The sequence below is a fragment of the Amaranthus tricolor genome, chromosome 1, assembly GCF_026212465.1.
Source record: "Amaranthus tricolor cultivar Red isolate AtriRed21 chromosome 1, ASM2621246v1, whole genome shotgun sequence".
Lineage (NCBI taxonomy): Eukaryota > Viridiplantae > Streptophyta > Magnoliopsida > Caryophyllales > Amaranthaceae > Amaranthus > Amaranthus tricolor.
In genome coordinates, this window is record NC_080047.1 from 45,387,031 (window position 1) to 45,399,857 (window position 12,827).

At 33.2% G+C, this 12,827-nt stretch overlaps 1 protein-coding gene across 1 annotated transcript in view; it reads right to left on the bottom strand.

The window, feature by feature from the left end:
• LOC130824041 (uncharacterized) overlaps nucleotides 1–10,424 on the bottom strand; it is a 32,558-nt gene extending 22,134 nt beyond the window's left edge. The window contains exons 1-7 of the mRNA XM_057688920.1: nucleotides 9,985–10,424; nucleotides 9,773–9,895; nucleotides 9,495–9,652; nucleotides 8,725–8,769; nucleotides 7,134–7,212; nucleotides 6,966–7,039; nucleotides 1,600–1,706 (exon numbers count right to left, since the gene is read on the bottom strand). Coding sequence (XP_057544903.1) covers nucleotides 1,600–1,706; nucleotides 6,966–7,039; nucleotides 7,134–7,212; nucleotides 8,725–8,769; nucleotides 9,495–9,652; nucleotides 9,773–9,895; nucleotides 9,985–10,059 — 661 coding nt within the window. The 5' untranslated portion in view covers nucleotides 10,060–10,424. The remainder of the gene's footprint in view (nucleotides 1–1,599; nucleotides 1,707–6,965; nucleotides 7,040–7,133; nucleotides 7,213–8,724; nucleotides 8,770–9,494; nucleotides 9,653–9,772; nucleotides 9,896–9,984) is intronic.
• Between the last annotated feature and the right edge of the window lie 2,403 nt (nucleotides 10,425–12,827).

Sequence of the window (12,827 nt, forward strand, 5' to 3'; positions counted from 1 at the left end):
TAAAGAGTAATGACGACGATAATTCAAAGCTCAAATCCAGGTATCTTCAGAACAAAAGTCCTAAGGGATAAATCCTAACATTTGACAACAAGAACAATATCAAAGTCTTAATCCCAACAGTATGGGGTCACCTACATGAACCAAAACAAATTAACGAGAGATCGTCAATAACAAAGATTGGAGAGAATTCAAGCAAGAATGGAGGTAGAAAAGTACATTATGAACTGCAACATGGGGCATGGAGATCAATCAGCCAGATGGTCACAAGTTCAATCAAAACCTATAGCTTTAAAAATTCTTACTTCCCCATTCTGTTTCAGAGGCCGGAGGGAAGAAAGATATCACAAAGGACTACAAATTTAACAAGACAGTATACTTCGAAGACATCCACAGTCCACACAAGTCCGTATGGTTAGGAAATTTCAGCAAAGAAAAAACAGAATGAATAATCTGTCTTTCTGTTATCCACAGTTTAATTCCACGCACTTCCTTCGTTTCTAATTAGTTGTAACAACACCCATTTTCAGAATGGTCATATTGATTGCACGCTTTCTACTTTAGCTATGTTGCCCCACATGCTTTTTCACTTTTTCTTCTATCTTTACCCACTTGCTCTCTCCATTTTTTTCCATTCCATTTATATTCTAGATTTGTGACTCAAATGAAAGGAAGTTATTTTTTTCCATTCCGTTTCTCGACTGAAACTGCTTCAGTCAAATTGTACCTCACCCTTCTCACATGTTTAAGTTCTTGGGACTAATGATATGTCACCATTTCCCTCCAAACATATGGCCTCCACCATCTATATCATCATAAATTCAACTACTTCATCAAGATACTTCATTTTGAGGTATAGTTTGAAAATGATATAGTTGATGAGCATAGAAGAAGAATGCAAAAGGCTAGGAGTGTAACTAATGCGGAGAATGAAATAACAGGGACGAATGGAAAGCAGAAAACTGTTATTTGTTGGGTTCTAAAAAACATAAAGCATTAAATTATATTCTGATCTCAAGCTTATCCCCATCAATTTGTTTGTTACAACGACATTCCAACATTCCAGCACCCCACTTAGACTCCCACCAAGGTGGGATTTGGGGAGATCACATACATGTAACCTTACCCTTCTTAATGATAACAAAGAGGTTGAGTTTCCTTCTTAATGATAACAAAGAGGTTGAGTTTGTTCAAGACAAAAAAAAATCTACGCAAACACATCATTCCACAGAAAATATAAAACAAATAAGTTCTATGCAAATACAACTACAATCCTATATCAGATTCAACTGGCATACCGTTGGTCAAAATTTTCATCGTCTAAACCTAATTCCAACAGTACAAAAAAAAATAGCATATTACTTTCTACCACAATAACCCACAGAAGCCAACAAATCAAGATTCTACAATCTTATGTAGATATAGTTCACGTAGATAACTCGCTGCTTCAACAAAATACAAGTATATTAAAATATAACTTCCTAACAAGCAAAAAAGCACATTGGATCAAATTTAAAGTCAACAAGGTTAACAGAAGAATCCAGGTCACAAATTTATGCATGTCTACAAAAATAGCTGATTCAAATATTCTCCAAACAATACCTTTTATAAGTTGCTCAGTAGATGCATTTCTCAGCAAAAATGAAAGAGCTTCAGCCATAAACTCCTGGACAAAATCTTTGGGATAATATCTCAATTTGACTGTGACCCTACAGAAGCAACAGTTGCAAAACAAGTAGTATGCCCAGTCAATAAATATACTTGCAACAATAAAGTCTACACCTAAAAGATAATGATCCAGCACCATAAAGAAAGATGTGAACAATTTATGCAACTGGTAATGAAAATATTTTATATGAATCTCAAGAACAGTAATGTTCATCTATTTTTCCAAGATGTGCTTATTCTTAATAATTTTAACACTCTTAAACTAATTCAATCAACTAATTACCACACCAGACATGACATACTCATCCCCCTCTCACTACACACACACACTGACTCAACACATCGGTGAAAAGAATTTCTTCGACCTCCCATACAGTAAGATCATCTTAAATACACCAAGCAATATAATACCATAAGGACAATTAGCAACATATTTGTAAATTGTAATATTGCTCTCCCATCAATATCAACTAACATACAATTTGAAGTATTGCCTCGTTTAAGTCTCAATAGATTCTACCCTCATACATACAGGGCCAGCTCTAAGCCAGGGCGAGCACGAGTAGCAAGGCGCAGAAAAAAACTTCATATTATGTTGTTGTTGAGCTTCGAATCTGGGTGTTGGGTGTGAAATACAATCACAATCACATGACCACTAAGCTAGGGAGACAACTTGGATAATATTTACAGTGTTTAATACTTATCATATTCTTGTTGGCTTTACTTTTCTATGACTAATCCCCTAAATTTATGTTTTTTATTTCTATTTAATTTTTATTATTTTGTAATGCATTGCTTTTGTGCTTATTTGACTGATTTTATATTTGTTGATTTAGAGATAATCAAAATTGTGGTCATGTTAGTTGTTTTCTCTTCATTTTTTGATAATAAATGGATTTGTTTTATGAACTTTATGCAATCATATTGGAGTTGTGATAATTCAATTAAAATATTTGATTGATTGCTTGTGAATCTATAGATCATGCTTGATACTCCCTCTTATTACTATCATTGTCCCACAGTACTTTTTGACACTATTCACAGATCACTCTTAATATTTTATTCTTAATCTGTAAGTTACAACATAGTCATGTGAGATTTTATTTGAATTCGTTCTGATGTAAATTTTATTAAAATCAACTTTTTATCATTTTTAATCCTACGCAATTAAAAATTTTTGGAATTGAAGTAGTGCGCTGGATAGAGTATAAAAGTAAATAGGACAAGTGAATAGGAGGAAGTGTATTAGGATAGTTCTCTTAATTAAACACCGATTTTGCATCAAAATATGCTCGTAGAAGGCATTATATTTGATTTTATATTATGTATCGATGCATATAATTTTTTTCTTTTCCGGCATTAAAAAAATTTAAGTTATCAATCTATGTTTTATACATAGTTAGGGCCCACAATTTATCTTTCGCCCCAGAATGATCAAAAGGAAAAAAAAAAAAACCAAAACAGAGACAAAAGTGCTTTAGATAAGAAAACTATATTACAAAACAAGACGAGAGATGTGTCATTTACTAACATTCAAATTAGGAACAAATTAAATGAGCAAAGTCTTCACTCTTCAAGATATTCCAAAAATAAATGAATGACAAATTTCATTTTAAATCAAGGAATGCTACATGATATCTGTCTTCACATTAAACCTAAACAAATAATCACAATCAAGTTTAGTACGCATTACATATCTCAATACTTGCACCATAGACCCACCAATTTGTAAGAGAAAATAGTAGGTCAAGGTGTAAATATTAAGATACAGGATAACTTTTAAAATTACATAGTTTTAGACACAAGTTATTTCAATATGTGCTTCCATATATGTATACTCTCCTCTGTATGTGAATCACATGTTAACCTATCACAAGTGATCTTACCAAATACACATCGATAAAATGTAACCTCTCCTTCATTCGGGAATGCAAAACAAAGTCAAATTTTCACATCGAACTCCTCCACACTATGATATATTGGGTATAAGGGTATAATGTGTATTTTAATGATTAGTTAGAGAAAGTTGTATAAATAAAGAAGGGGAGGATTAGAAAGGGGAATTTCGGGAAAAAAGGCATTAGTGAGTTCACACTCATTCTTGGGAGAGTAACAAGTCTATCTTTACAATTTCTATGTGCATTATAATTCTTCGATTAACAATGCTACAATTTCCACTTACATTTTCTCTTTAATTAGCCATTCTCACCATTCTTTGCCATTTTGATATAGTTTTCTAATCAACTACTCCCTCCGTTTTCATATGTTCTTCTCAAATTGAATTTACGAATTTTAGTGTCAAAAATTGACTATGATTTCTCATCGATCTATATGGAAAAACATAAGCTATGGACTGGGAAAGGGATTAAAACAGAAGGTTTAAAAGAGGAGAAGAAGGAATGGTTGTATTAGAAAAAAGATAAAGAAGGATTACAGTAGCTGATTTTCGAGTGTCAGTCACTCCTACCTCAAGGTATTTCTTACACTTTTTTGCATACTCTACTACAATTAAGAGCTACTATATATAGAGCTAGATTACTACATTTGCCACATCATAGAAAATCTAACTGATTCATAACAAATTCATTCCCCCCCCCCCCCACTTTTTATTCCCTCCTTGCTGTTATAACTGTTTTAGCATCTTTTTGCCACGTCACTCATGGTTTGTTATGGCTCCATTTGTTCCTACGTCTTTATTGATAAATTTGTCTCAATATATACTTTCTAAATATCAACTTTTTATAATTTTTGAAAACTCACAATTAAAATTATTTAACTTTAAAGTTTGCATTGGGATCCGCAACAAAGTAAATGGGAAGAACAAATGAAAACAAAGGCAGTAATAGTCTAGAACAATGTTGGATTCAGTTGTAACTTTACAACTGGTACCAGAGCAAATCGATTCTCGGAGAAGGAACTAAAATCTTTGAATCTGGCAAAAGGTTTGGTGGATGATGCACCATGGAAGACAACTCAAGAAACCAAAGCAACACAAGAAGAGTATTATGAATTGTTGAAGCAGTATAACAAGTTGACGATTGAATTAGTTAAGCAAGTGAAGAAGGACCTTGAAGAGATTAAGAAGGGGAAGGTTAAGAAAATGCTTCTAAGATTTGAAATCATGGAAGACTTCTTTCAAGAAGAAGACAGAATACAAAGAACATGTTCTCTGTCTCAAAGAAAACGTCATTGGTGAAAATTTAGGGTTTAAAGAAGAGATTAAGGATAAAAGTGTGAAAATCTTCAATAGAAGTGGTCAATTATTAACAGGAAAAATCAAAAAGTGGAAGAAATTAGGGTTTCATAAAAAAAAAAAGAGAAAAGCAAAAAAGGGAAAGAAGGATGGAAGAAGAAGAAGAGCAAGATAAAAATACATGGAGAGTGGCGAAAATCCGATGGGCTTAGATGTAGAGCGCTGCCAATAAATGGAGGAGGTGCTTGACACAGCCTGTGAGAAAAGGAGGAAGAAATCATGGAGATGGATTTGTAAGTTGCAGTTCCGAGGGTAGACGAGGAAAATTCATCAGAGATAGGATTGGTCGGAAAAGGCAACGACAACCATGGATGTTTTTAGTTGATTACCGGAGGCCACCGGAAAATAGAGCGAGAAAATCTAGAGGTCCCAGTAGAGGACCTAGAATTCTCGTTGAAGGGATTGATGACCGGAGGGGAAAGCGGCTTCTATGAACTAAGAAGATCGGTCATAGAAGACCACCTAACTAAAAGGGAAAAAGGAAGGGCATAAGGAGGTGGTGGTTGAACTTCAGAGGCTGGGTTTTTAGGGAAGGAGATGACTGAGAACCTGTTTCGAAACATGGAAGTACACGGTCTTGACTCTTGAGTTCCTTCAGTTTGCATTTTGGTGGTTCAATTGTCTTCTAATTCGTCATATCTCTTTTCCCCTCGTCACTCGCCCTTGGGATACATACCTTGTAGAAGGTGATGCGTTACCTGATTTTCTCGTGTACGTACATAGCAGCTAGTTTCCTTTTAACTTGGTCTGATTTGAAGCTTTATTTTCATTGAGATGGTAATAGATTGTGAGATGTATGAATCATGATAAAGAAATTTCAGGGACGGTGCCTTGCTCACTAATGGTTGGAAATGGTGTGTATTAGTTAGAGTAAGAAGATAAAGAGACGGCTATTTTATCTCATTAGTCCAATATTTCAAAGGGTCATAGGGGGACCCACCCACCCAAATACTCGTACTTTTCCCTTGCATGCTAGTGAATCTACTTTCTGTCCACTTGCTAAGTTGCACTATTTATTGGGAGTCGGCTGTCAATTGAGAAGAAAACAAACATCATGAAAGATGCTACTATGAGATGAGCTGTAAATTGAGGGAGCCAATTTTCTTCTTTTTCTTTACCCAACCAGTATATTTTGGGAATATGGTAAAATGTTACTTTTTTTTAGGGAGCCCAAGCCATTTTTTTTGTCCATCTTGAGGACAAGGTAGAACTTCAAGGGGTCGGTAGTGTAATATATTGGGTATAAGGGTATAATGTGTAATTTGATACAAGTTAGTTAGAGAAAGTTGTATAAATAAAAAAGGGGATGATTAGAATGGGGAGTTTTGGGGAAAAAGGCATCGGTGAGTTCACCCTCATTCTTGGGAGTTGGGAGTAACAAGCCTCTCGAATACTTGTCTATCTTTACACTTTCTATGTTCATTGTAATTCTTCGATTTACAATAATACAAGTTCCATTTACATTTTCTCTTTAATTAGCCATTCTCACCATTCTTTACCATTTTGATATTGTTTTCTAATCAACTAATAGTCTGGAACAATGTTGGATCCAGTCTGTTACACACACACATGGAAACGTAGACATTATAATCAAATTTTCAGTTCCAACTTCCAACATGGGCTCTCTAGAATCATTCATGCAAGAAAATAAATTTAAATTTAGAATTTATATCTACTATTAACCACAAAAGTACTACACATGCACTATATTTACATACAGTCTCATCGAATATGAGTGGGCCACCTCTCCATCAAGAAAAGAAATCAAGACATGTACTAGTAAAAAGATATTGCAACCCTCTCACCACTTGCTCTTCCAAACAACTCATGGCGCAGAAAATAAAGAATTTGAAAATTTTCATACTAAAATATATGAACTCTCCAACCATTCAGCAAACATTAATCAAAGAGGTTATCTCGACAAAAGTATTTCATACCAACTGGTGTGTGAACATTGCCATAATTGAGCCGAACCAGCAAAACACTAAAATGCGGGTAAATATAAATTGACATACTATCAAGCTCTTAAAAAACGAATTCCACTTACTTGAGAACATTAACAACGTCTTGAGTGAGATACTTCTGTAGATACATCACTATATATGACCATGAGGTAAATAACTGCGCCAAAGAAACAAATATTTCAAAACTATTTAAAACTCTTGGATGTCCAAAACACAGAAATGAAGAAAGTTCCTTGAAGATACATGCAAACCTGTTCAACAATATCTGGTTCCCGGTCAGAGCCTTCTTTGAGAAGAGTCAAATAAGAATCAATAATCTTTGGAAGAAAGCTGCCAATTATACATGGAAAAAAGATCAAATAATATTGAAAACACTGTTAGATACAAGAATTTCATTTGTAAAAAATCAGAACAATTAGTAAGTTCAGAAATCACATAGATTTTCCATATTTTAGAAACAAGTATACAGACAAGAAGCACCTAAAATGAATAAGCTTCTATCTCATCAAGATCTTGTATAATTGTAGAGCATCGTAGCACATCCAATGTTCCATAATTCCCAACTAATTTGCTTTTTGAATTCATGATTCATGCAAAATGTCCAAAAAATAGACTAAAAACGAGTAATCGACCAAGATTTGCTTTTATTGATTCACGAGGAGATAAGTGAATCATGTGACACTCATCACGCCTTTGCTTAATTAGGTAAACTAAACAATATATGCTTTTTGCCTATTGTTATCTGGTGTGGGAGACTTATAGGTGTTCAAAGGGCATGATACTAATGGATCCTAGCCTTTTATTTGCTTAAGGTTGAGACCACCTCAATGCCCTTTAGTCCATAGAAAAAATTCCTTTATCACTAATCCCATGTTAAAACTTAAAGATTAAGCAAAGAGTGGTATTATTATTTAAGATTTGCTCAAGACCCAAACACCCATATAACACAACAAATTAGATAGCATGAGAAAAATAAAATGAAAACCTCTTATAAAGGTAAAATATATTAGAAATATTTAGCATAACCAACTTCAAAAGAAAAAATCCTACTGAATCAACAATATCAAACTCCAAGACACCCACTACCCACCATGATGCATGCATTAATGAGCTACCAGTATTGCCACAATCTTTAGTGAAAGAAGCACTTTTACATATGCACCATGAGACCAAAGAGCTAGCTTTTTCATTGGCATTGGTTAATTAGCTTAATTGACAGTCATCAAAAGGGTATTCATGTGGAGGATAAAAGATTCACTTCATTTACTTCATATTGGATATATTGATCAAAGACATAAAATTCAGTTGTTTGTGGCTTCTCTAATCAAGCAAAAATTAATCACATTAGTGGGGCATCTATGTCCAAGAAATTACAAATTCTTATACCTTAATAATTTTTTCAAAAATAGAAAATTAAGTAAACAGAAAACAAAACAAAAGATTGCAAGATATTAGGACTTGATAACCAATCAAAGTGCAGAATCTCAATAAGTAGTAGGATCATTCAATAGCACCCAAAAAAATCCTCGAATTGGCAACACTCACATCTCAAGCAGCAAGAAAATCGAAAGAGGAAAAAACAATAGAAAACAGTAGGATAGGAAAAACCCTAAACATTATAAGACAAAGTTATGAACAAAACAATCATTAAAATCAATTCAGCACATGATTCACTAATCTCCTTGCGAATCGCGAATCAATAAAAGCGAATTATGGTCGGTCATGTGCTATTTTTGAGTCATTTTGAGCGAATCACGAATTCAAAAAGCAAATTAACTGCGAATTATGTTACAATGATTCAATTGTATCAAAAACTTAAACATAGACAATCACAAAACTTACGGTAAAAAGTCTTCGAGTAGATCTCTTGATAATTCCGCAATCAACCTGAGAAATAAATGAATTTATACCTAATATCAAGTTAACAGAAGAATTCAAAGATATTTAAGCAGCTAAAGATAAAATGTTGGGGTTGAAAAGTTACAAACTTTTACAAGGTGTCAATGAGCTACAATTGGCCTACCTCGAGCTCTATGTCACTCAATCTCAACAGCGACAACGCATTTGAAAAAATATGAGTTAAGCACTATGGATCACTTAGTTCACTCTTAAAATGCATTTGCTACTCAATCCAATCCAAGAAAATGCATTTTATTACAGTCTGCTACCCCTGGGATCCCTACCCCATACCAGATTTCTTTTTGTATAATAATGCTCTCCTAGATGAAGGTAATGATAAACTTACATATTACTCCCTCCATTCCAAAGTTCATACTTTCCATTTACTGCCATTCCATAAAGTTCTTGTACACTTTTAAACAAAATCCTAAAGTATAAAGCTTTTCTTACACTCTCTCTTAACCTACTAAGTGTTTGTTTCACTATTTTGTGATACATATTCAGTTTATCCACAAAATTTGAATATTTGTTCTTCATTTAGTGAAGCACTACTTCCGGTCTCTCTACCTCTACGTGTTTGTACCAATCTCTCTCCACGCTCTTTCTTTGTCACCACAGGCCACATCACATTCCACTGCTACAGCTATAAATAACTAGCACAAAAAGAGTATGAATTGCATATTTTTTCCACAACTAAACTGAAAAGGGCAAACCTGAGAATAGGCTCTAATGAAAGCCGCGCTTTCAAATGCAACCTAGAGAGCAGTTTTGAAATAATTGCATCCTTGTTTAACAGCACCAAAGGCAAAGTTTGAACAAGCGGAAACATTTCTAGATAGAATGATATAAAATCCTCGGCCGTATTCAACTCCTACACCAAAAATAAAAACAAAAAAATAATCATTGAAATTGCAAAAACTAACCTAATTATAAATTAATTGCAAATGAAAATTGTTAGCATTGAAAACAACAAAAAAAATAAAAAGAATACCCTCCATTGAATCAAACAATCCAGGAAAAAAGAGGAGCCAGAAGAAGGCTCGGGTTTAATAGTATCCAAACATCGGAAGACGTCGATTTCTAACTCTTCAATTCTTTGTGCAAATGATTTGAACTGCAACAAATTCGTTCGAAAACAATCAAATTTTCGAATTTGAAATTTTTAAAAAAAAAAATTTACTAGGGTTTAAGAGGGGTTTATACCACAAAACGGCGATTTCGGCGGCCTGGAGTAGTATTGAGAGACTTTACTGACATGGCTTCCCTGGACGTCGCCATAACTGGACTGGTTGTTTAAAAGATTTGACAAAGAAGATTTACAGAATTGGAAGGTTGTTTTTCAAGGAAGCGAGAAGTACTTAAATAACACACCCAAGAGATGCTCAACCCCTTCCAAAAATCTTCTAGTGGAGTTACTGGCGGTGTGAGCCGGTGATTGTGGCGGTTGGCTTGGAGGGTGGTTGACGGAAGAGAATTAGGGTTTAAGAAGTTCCTGGCGGCGTGGGCTGGAGAATGGAAGATGGGTTGTAGACTTGTACTTGTAGAATTGTGCGCGCCTTAACAGAAAATGCAAGTCGACTTGATGAAGAGGACACGGGAGCAGGATATTGCCGGTTCCATAGCTGATCAATCTGTTAAACTAATTCTAAATATAAGAAGTACTTGTATTGTATTGTTCTGAGACGGATAGTCTAATCGATCTAATTATATTTTTTCTCAATATGCGATCAGTAATTGATTTACTTAAAGTTATATTTAATATTTTAATGTCAAAATTTTTTTTTTATAAGTTATAACTAATTATAATTGATCACTTATAGTTTGAAATTGATCTCTTTTAAATTAAAATTGAAATTTTTAATAACAAAGAGTCAGCAGCCATGAATTCTTAATCATTTTCAAGAGCATTCATCGAATCAATTGGCAAACAGAACTCGAGATCAACACTTTCTCCGTATTAACATCCAGAGTAAGCAAACACTACACCTACAACTTTATTTCCAAGTCCATTATAAACAGAAACTGTTGGGGGAAGAGCAGTACAACTATTATTGATCGATGATAAAAGAGTACAAGTACTCTTAGGTTCCATTGGAACCATCTTGTTGCATCGAATAAGAGTACTTGTAATGTGCAATGTTTTAACACTATTATTGATAGGGTGTTATTGATCATTCATTTGTTATTTAAAATTCATCCATAGAATAATACAATTTTATTACCTCCATTCTGAAATTGTGAAAAAAAAAACATATTTAGGTAGAATTTAATACCTTTAAGATCAAAATTAATACCTTTAAGATCAAACTTGAATTTTTATTCTTTAATTTCTGAAAACCGACCATTTTTATTTGTCATTTTTTGGCTTTTAGACCGGTCCATATGAACGGCCTCAATATGTCTCTCTCAAGTGTTTGTGTAAGAAGAGAGTGTTAATTGTAAATCAAAGTCAAATTCAAAATAAATGTTATTTATCCAATTAAGATTAAGATAAGACTAATATCATTAAGTATTTGTGATACAAATAAATTTAACCCATTATTATTAGGAAAATTTATATAATTATATTCTCAATTATTATATATTAACTCAAAATATGTTCAACTATTATTTAACTTTGTATACCTCAAGTATTGGGATACTTAACCTTGGACACTATGCACGTTATTTACAAGGTTAAATATCCTAATATTTGGGGATACCAGGGCCGAGATTTTAGGGGCTCGAGGCGAAAACTATATTATGGGCTCTAATTATATATAAAATATAGATTAATAAAAACAAATTTGTTAATATCAAAAAAATATTGCACGGCAATACATTTTAAGTAAACAATCAATAAGGAACGAAAGAGTATATAATATCTTAAGTACGATCTTTCAAAAATTCACTATCAATCAATCAAATGTTATTTTTATTGAGCTATTACGACTCCAAAAAGACTATATAAAAATCAATAAAAAGAACTTTATTTATCATATAAAAATAAAGAAAAAAAAAATTTAACACCAAAAAATTTGATTTGCTTGATAAAGTATAGGATTTTACAGTTATTGGTCTTTTAAGAGGTTTAACTAGAGTATAATTAGTGAATTTTGAGGACAAAAGTGATGTATAAAGCTAGAATAGGTGCATATATATGCTATTTTGTACCATTTGGTGTCTTTATGGACATTTTTGAAAATATTCAAGCAACTTTTGATCACTTTGTTCCTCGATGAAGTCCATCGAACATCAAGAGAATTAATTTGCATAATTGGGACAATATTAGGAGGCTCACGAGTTCAAGTATAGAGTTTGGAAGCTAACTAAGTATTATTTGAAGCCTCTGATCTAAGTTAAAGATAATCTTGGTCGAGATTGACCTTAGTCTATGTCGAGATTAGCCAATAAACTCACTGTCAAGTCTAAGTTTTAAGTCTCGGTCGAGATTACTTTAATCTCGGTCGAGACTGTTTTCAACGAAAAGTTATTAGGATAGTTCAAATATGAATCTCGGTCGAGACTAACCAATTTCAGTCGAGACTGGTCTAAAGGAAAATTCACTACCAAAGTCAAGATTTAATTTCGGTCGAGATTGACTGATCTCGGTCGAGACTACACACTTAAGAGACATTAAGAAGAGATTAAAGAAAGGGTTTTAGGGTAAAAATTGATTGAATCTTCATGGGAGATATATATTCATAAGATTTACAATCAAAAGAAAAAACTCTCCAATTCCATCTTACTTTAAGCTTTCTAGAATTTAGGTTTTCATTTTCTCTAAGTTTTCTTTACATTATGTAATTCAAATTTTTGAGTTTCTTATCCAAGAAGATTATCTTTGGTTATGTTTCAAGAATTTGGATTTTATTAATATTCTAAGCTTTGGATTTCTTTCTTATTGTTGTTCTACACAAGTTCTTGGTAATTTTTTTTCCCTCTTTCTCTAAATGATTATGTTTATGCAATTGAATATGTTTAATTTATTTACAAAAATAATTTTCATTAGTGAGTAGTCTTGTATGCTAGAACACTGAATATGAACCCTAATATTCATATGATTA